This window comes from Rhinopithecus roxellana, chromosome 3 (assembly GCF_007565055.1).
Source record: "Rhinopithecus roxellana isolate Shanxi Qingling chromosome 3, ASM756505v1, whole genome shotgun sequence".
Lineage (NCBI taxonomy): Eukaryota > Metazoa > Chordata > Mammalia > Primates > Cercopithecidae > Rhinopithecus > Rhinopithecus roxellana.
The window spans coordinates 34,506,531-34,514,188 of record NC_044551.1 but is presented as its reverse complement, the minus strand read 5'-3'; the positions used below and the strand labels follow the sequence as shown (position 1 = coordinate 34,514,188).

General features: G+C 42.2%; 1 protein-coding gene across 1 annotated transcript in view; it reads right to left on the bottom strand.

The window, feature by feature from the left end:
* Positions 1 to 3,836: 3,836 nt before the first annotated feature.
* TIMD4 (T cell immunoglobulin and mucin domain containing 4) overlaps positions 3,837 to 7,658 on the bottom strand; it is a 38,479-nt gene continuing 34,657 nt past the window's right edge. Inside the window, exons 7-9 of the mRNA XM_030927625.1 lie at positions 6,591 to 6,708; positions 4,946 to 4,985; positions 3,837 to 4,022 (exon numbers count right to left, since the gene is read on the bottom strand). Of these exons, the coding sequence (XP_030783485.1) occupies positions 3,938 to 4,022; positions 4,946 to 4,985; positions 6,591 to 6,708 (243 nt within the window). The 3' untranslated portion in view covers positions 3,837 to 3,937. The remainder of the gene's footprint in view (positions 4,023 to 4,945; positions 4,986 to 6,590; positions 6,709 to 7,658) is intronic.

Here is a 7,658-nt window from a genome sequence, read left to right as displayed (position 1 = left end):
ATTATTTTAACTAATTTTAAATGTTAATGCCCTTAAGTAGACATACACACACTCCAATTTATCATGGGCCACGTCATCTCCCATTGACTCCCTCAACTGTATCAGCTGCCTGGCCTCTGAAGTCGTCAGACTTTGCCACCCCTGCCCCAGGCAGAGCTAAGTGTGCTGCTTCTAGGTAGGTCTAGGGGCCAAGGATGAAAAGGGCTAGAAGTCAGGAGACAGGAATCCCGTACCTGTATTGAAAGAGGGTATCTCTGCCAAAGCATGGAGAACAGAGAGGAAAATGAGTGAAGTCGGAGATTATAATTAGGAAGATACTGCAGGAATGCAGGCAGAAAGTGATGTCAGCTTAAAGGAGGTGAAGCAGCAGGCCCTTTGCCCCCGGTGCTGGAAGCTCCTGATCCTCTGTCTGGCCAAGCCCACCACCACACAGCCCTGGTAAAGAGAGATTCTTTTCTTGAACTCTCAATCCATCTGTTAGAAATTACTACAGTGCAACACTTCTCAAACTCTAATGCGCATCAGAATCATCTGGATGGTTTGTGAAAACACAGTTTGCTGAGCTCTATCCCCAGTTTCTGATTCTGGAGGTATGGGGTGAAGGACATGAATTTGCGTTTCTATCAAGTACCAGTAATGCTGAAGCTGCTGGTCTGAAGTGCATAGTTTGAGAGCCACCAGGCTAGACCAGCGTTTTTAGACCTTGGTTCCACATTAGAACCACTTTGGGACATTTTTCAAAAATTCAGATGCCCAAGTCATACTCTGGACCAATTACAAAAAGAATCTCTTAAAGGGTAGGACTCAGGAATTGGCATTGAAAAATCTCCCCAGTTGGGCCGGGCGCGGTGGCTCAAGCCTGTAATCCCAGCACTTTGGGAGGCCGAGACGGGCGGATCATGAGGTCAGGAGATCGGGACCATCCTGGCTAACCCGGTGAAACCCCGTCTCTAGTAAAAAATACAAAAAACTAGCCGGGCGAGGTGGCGGGCGCCTGTAGTCCCAGCTACTCGGGAGGCTGAGGCAGGAGAATGGTGTAAACCCAGGAGGCGGAGCTTGCAGTGAGCTGAGATCCGGCCACTGCACTCCAGCCTGGGTGACAGAGCGAGACTGTATCTCAAAAAAAAAAAAAGAAAAATCTCCCCAGTTGATTGTTCATTGTTCAGCTAACATTGAGAACTACTAAGACAGAGGCTCCTAGAGGCCATTACCAGCTCTAAAATACTATGATTGCTCATGTCAATGTTTCTTAGTCCTTACAAGGAGTTTCAGAATTATATTTGGGAATCGATTGAAAATAGCCCTTTGCAAAACAGAAAAATAATATTCATTGAGTTTAAATGTTCTGTTGAGGAAGTATCTGCTGTCTTCTTTTTCTAGTTAGACCCAAGTTGGTAGTGACATTGGGTGGTGGTTTTGGAAGGTGGATAGGGAGCATGAGCTAAGTTAGGGTTGGGTGTATCATTAACTCACAAGATATTATAACCTGACTATATACACAAAGCCATCTAGACTCACTCTATTTTCCAGATGGGAAAATTCAGGCCCTGAACCTGACTCTAGACCCACTTCGCCCACATTTTTAAATAAATGTTTGAGTTTAGCACACTAGACAAAGTCATTTCAAGTACCTTAAGCTAACATCAAAGCCACGTTGACCTAAAAAAAAAAAAAAAAAAAAGGCCAGCCATGGAGGTTCATACCTGTAATCCCAGCACTTTGGGAGGCCAAGGCAGGCAGATCACCTAAGGTCAGGAGTTTGAGACCAGCCTGGCCAACATGGTGAAACCCCATCTCTACTAAAAAATCAGCCAGGTGTGGTGGTGGGCACCTGTAATCCCAGCTGCTTGGGAGGTAGAGGCAGGAGCATCATTTGAACCCACCAGGCAGAGGTTGCAGTGAGCCAAGATCGTGCCATTGCACTCTAGCCTGGGCAACAAGAGCAAAACTCCGTCTCAAAAAAAAAAAAAGAAAAGTAAAGAAACAGCTGTCAATCTGCTACTCATTGTTTTCATCATTGGGGCCAATCATTCTGCCCAACTGCAACTGAACAAGTCAGAAGTCAGGCTGCCCTGGGCCAGTTTTTCCAAGTGCCCAGGTGAGGGGGATTTTTACTAACTGCTGGATCAGTATTGTGTGAACTAATACGCAAAAACATCTATAGGCTTCACCAGTCAAGTAAGTCTGTGTTGTGTGAACTAATAGGACAAAAACATCTATAGGCTTCACCAGTCAAGTAAAAAGACTGACTTTTTTCTCTCTTAAATGTAATGTCAAGAGAGTTGAAATCCAAAAGATGGCTACCTTCAGAAAACCACGTACTTATTCCATTAATGTTGCTATTGCTCTAAACATGCTGAGAAGTCCTTCACAGAAATGTCTTTCAGATCTGGTTTACTTTCCACACTTCTACCCAGCCAGAAGTCCCTCTCACTCAGGCACACATGTTTTTTATTCATTCATTCAACAACTGTTTGCTTTAATCTCTCTCCCAGGGCTCCTCGTGTTAGTAGTTATTAAAGTTTTAAAATAAACCTGTTGTTACTGACGAGCATATTTCCATGAATTATATTTAGAGAAACTTATTTGGATTGCCTTGCTTTCGCATCCAAGCACTGCCCCTGGGTGAATATCCCTGTCATTCACCACATTTTACTCCCACGGACTCTTTCCTGTTTCCAAAATTAAATTCCCCAGGCAAGAATTAGCATGTGACACTGTGGTCATCTTTAAAGACACTCAAATGTGAAAATAAAATTATAGAAAATTTAGGAGTTTTAGAGGTGAGTCAATGTTGGCCAAGTGCAGTGGCTCAAGCCTGTAATCCCAGCAATTTGGGAGGCCGAGGCGGGCAGATTACCTGAGGTCAGGAGCTGGAGACCCACCTGGTCAATACAGTGAAACTCCATCTCTACTAAAAATACAAAAACTAGCTAGGCATGGTGGCGTGCACCTGTAAGCCCAACTACTCAGAAGGCTGAGGCAGGAGAATCGCTTGGACCCAGGAGGCGGAGGTTGCAGTGAGCCAAGATTGTCCATTGCACTCCAGCCTGGGCAAGAGAGCAAGACTCCGTCTCAAGAAAAAAAAATAAAGAAGTGAGTCACAGTTATGGTGTGATTCCATGTCATTTCCTGCAATGTTAAGGAACCATAGGCTCTGTGCTGCTCATATCATACCTGCAGCAAGACGATGAACTCTTAAAGCTAGGCATAAAAGGAGAGATACAAACACATACGAGATGAAGGCAATTAGGGTAACAAAAGAACCAGAAATTATATCCCAGAAGCAAGGAGATTTGGAGAAACATGAGATTTTCTTTCCAATACCTGAAGAGTTAACAGCTCTCCAGTACTTCCCAGCATGCTTAGAGCAATAGCAACATTAATGGAATAAACACATGTTTCTCCAAAGGTAACCATCTTTTGGATTTCTACTCTCTTGACATTACCTTTACGAGAGAAAAAAAAAAAAAAAAAGTCAGTCTTATTGACTGATGGAGCCTATAGATTTTTTTGTCCTGTTAGTTCACACAACACTGATCCAGCAGTTAATAAAGAAGAGATGTTCTGTGTAGGCACAAGAACTATTGTTGTAATATCATCCAGAGACAGATTTTGCCTTAAGTATTTCTTCATCTCAGAACTGCTCTGAGATGGAATGGACTCCCTTGGGTGTGGTAAGGAGTTCACCAGCACTGAAAGTGTTCAAGTGTAGTGTGCAAGATCACTTAGCAGTGATTCTACAGAGATGATTAGAGCACGGACAGAGAAGGTGTGGTCTCTAAAGTACCCTTCATTCATGAAACTAAAGCAAGACTGGATCAATGACATCCACGGAATAAGTGAATCCTTTTTATGAAACAAAGAAACCTCCTAAGACTTATTTTGACACTTGATTGCCATGCCACCATCCTCAATCTAACATGCTACTGCGTTGTTAGAGGGTAAAAAGTCCATCTTCATCTTCCCTTCCATGCCGCATGTCATTGAGGACATTTTTACTATCTCCAATGCAGTCTAGCCTGTAAACAGAAAAGAGGGGCTGATAATGGGAAACACAAGACTGGAAAACAAAACAAAAGACAGATGCTGCTAAGTTACAATGCAATTATCCTTAAAGTTCAAAGGGCTCACAGTTCATTCAGTCTAAGCTCCACATTTTATAGATGGGAAAACTGAGGCTGCAGGGGAAAAAGAGTTTCTGCCAATCCATTATAATAAGGAGATAAAAAAAAATTCTTAGCAAAATATAAAATCATGATTTCAATACATTTATTTACCAAAAGGTCTCTAAGTATGACCTTGAAAGGTCACCTTGCTGGGCATCAGTTTTCCTTCTTGTTAATACATATTGTGGTATCAATGCAATTAATTAGTGAAGGCAAGGCCTTCATGAATAATTTACATCAAGTTTTTACATTTCTTTTCCAAAAGCTAAAGAATAGGGCAGATAGCTAAAATCCCTTACTAGAGAATCTTCAAATACCATTTTTAGAAAGGCCCAAAACAAGCTGCTCCCATGGTCTAATGGGGCAGAGGAACCAACTCCCAAGAATAGTATTCTACATGCTTTTTTCACTTTCCATATTGCCAACTCTCCTCAATAAACTCCAGTTTAACAATGGCCTCTTAAACTAATTTACCCATAGGTGAACAAAAAATTTCAGACAGAGTAGAGGGCCATATCACCTTCTTTCTTTGGCATGCTATACTTCTATTAATCCCACCTGCCTTGGTACTGGCATTTTGTTCAGACACAGTGTTAACCAAGACACAGGTTAATGTGAGCTAAATCTGCACAACTTTTTCACTTCTAATGTCACATTTTTCCAACTCTATGTTTAATCGGAGCACAAGCTCAAGTCATTAAACCACTGAGTAGTAGCTAATCATTTGTAACAGCTTGTACAATCATTACAACACCCATTCATGCAAGATCAATTACCTTGTGTGTTTCTGCAAACAATTGGTTTCCATGAGTTTCCCTGAAAACACAAGGCCACAGTGTGAGCCGAGGGGCTGCGGTGCATAGAACATGCAAAATGCTGGGGGAATTCCAGTATTGCCTCCCAAAGAGCAGACGTAGGCCAAAGGTGAGAACCAGTGGCTGGCTTTGGCAGAAAAAGCCATTCCCTTTCCCAGGTCAAACACTTGCTATTTTAGACCACAGTCAGTGCTCATCAATTACACAGTTGTTCCAACATTCTGGACAATGGTGTTAAACTATTTCATTTTGAGTCATCTGCCTATCCAGAACTCAAGTACTCACTTGGGTTTTAAAACACTTCTTTATGAGACATACTCAGAATTTTCCGAAACTGTAACCATGCCTTTGTAGGAAGACTAACAGCAGGATTCCAGTAAATTTTAAATTTCTTTTTGCACCTGGGGCAGGTGTTGAACTATACAAGTTTCACTATTATTCAAATCAGCTGAGATGGTTACTAGTCTCATCTCCTGCCATACTGCCCTGAAACAGCTTTTGTTAATGAGTACAGAACAATTTAACCCCATTTTACAACGGTACCAGGTGCCATGTGCCTATAATTTGTATGAAAACCATAAGCTCTGTTTCATGGCTCGAAGTGTTTTAAAACTTCTGGGGGTGGGGTGGGGGTGGGATGGAGGTACAAGGACATGGAGCAGCTTGCGAATTCAATGAAAACTATAGACCTTGTTCCTTGAAAAATGCAGGCATGAACACGTAAACACTTTTGCACATGATTTCAAAGGATTCACATTACCCTTGAAGTCCATCTATGGCCTCTAGGTTAAGAAAGCTTGCTTTCAGGGAACACATAAGAAAATCAGAATCAGGCCAGGAGTGGTGGCTCATGCCTGTAATCCCAGAAGCTTTGGCAGGCCAAAGTGGGTGGATCACCTGAGGTCAGGAGTTTGAGACCAGCCTAGCCCACATGGCAAACCCCCTCTCTACTAAAAATACTAAAATTAGCCGCGCGTGATGGCACGAACCTGTAGTCTCAGCGCCTCAGGAGGCTGAGGCAGGAGAATCACTTGAACCCAGGAGGCGGAGGTTGCAGTGAGCTGAGATGGCACCACTGTACTCCAGCCTGGGCAACAGAGTGACTCTCCGTCTCAAAAAAAAAAAAAAAAAAAAAAAAAGAAGAGAAGAAGAAGAAAACCAGGACTGTTCATGGTCTTTGTCCTGGAACAATACTAGCCAAAAGAAGCGACAAGCTAGGGTTTTCTCAATCAAAGAACAAAGAAAGTGAAGAAAGTGAACAAAGAACAATACTTTCCTCTTAAGGCAGCAATAGGGATAAAATGAATTAGGCATGTCAAGAGTATACCATCAGGACTGGCACAAAAATGTCCAATAAATGAAGGTGCTCTTCTTCTGCTTTTTTTCCTTTTCCAAAATGTAAACTCTACCAGGAGGTTGATACACAGAGCCATTAGCAACTTGTGGAGAATGAGCTTACCTGTTACGTCCCTGACTGGGATGGGAACAATGACAGAACTGAGTCTCTTTGGGGAGGGATAAAGGGGAAGGAAGTGGAGACAACTCCAGATCCTCCTGCAGTCGCCAGGGTTCTGAAGTGCTCCATCACCTGGCCCTCCCTCCTTACCTCTCAGGAGAAACGCCACGAGCAATGCCAAGAGCACAAATCCCAAGCTGGGGGCAAGGATCATCAGTAGTTGGGAGATGGGCATTTCATTCTTCATGGGCATGGGCATTCCATCCATCTGATGGGACACAGGCAAGGAGATGGGCCCAGTCACTGCTAGACACCACCCTCACAGGATGACATCCCGGCCCAATAATACCTTATAACCACCAGCAGTTTCACTACATTTCACCACCTTTTGCCAAAAATCTCTGAAAACCTAAAACACGTGACCCATATCCCAAAATTTTCCAAAGTGTTAGACATCAGACATAAGGAACTATGGGGCTCAGGGGTCTGAGGATAAAAAATAACTGTTGTGAACTGTGTTTTCTACAGTCAAATCTCTTTCCTGGCCACTGCTCAAATCCTCTGAGCTCTCCCTAGCCCTGTGCCACTCTTTTCATGGCTGACTTAGGCTACTAGAGAAAACAGGATTAAAGAGAAAATGAAACTTAATTTTACATTTTCTACAGCAGTGGTTCTCAAAGTCTAGATGGGAAGCCCATGAGATCAAAATGATTTTCATGGGGACATTTTTTGCCATTTTCACTATCATTCTGTCATGAGATGTACAGTATACTTTCCCAGAGGCTATGTGATGTGTGACGTCATTGCTCTCACTTATACAGAATGTGGAAACAGAGATGAGAATCCCTCTGTCTTCTATTAAGCCAGATATTAATGAGATTTGCAAAAAATGTAAAACAATGCCATTTTTCTCACTAATTTTCTCATTCATTTTTCTCACTCATGTTTTTTCAAAATAGAGTTAGTTGCCATAAAACATACTATGTTAGCACAAAGCGGGTTTGTTGTTATTTTTAAATACATTGATTTTTTAAAATGTTTAAAATACGGACACCTGTATGACAAACTTGCACATGTACCCCTGAATCTAATGGAAAAGTTTAAACTTTTTTTTTTTAATTTTAAAAATGAGATGATATTTTGCTATGTTGCCCAGACTGGGCTCAAGCTCCTACCATGGCCTTCCAAAGTGCTGGGATTAAATTTATTTTTTCTTTT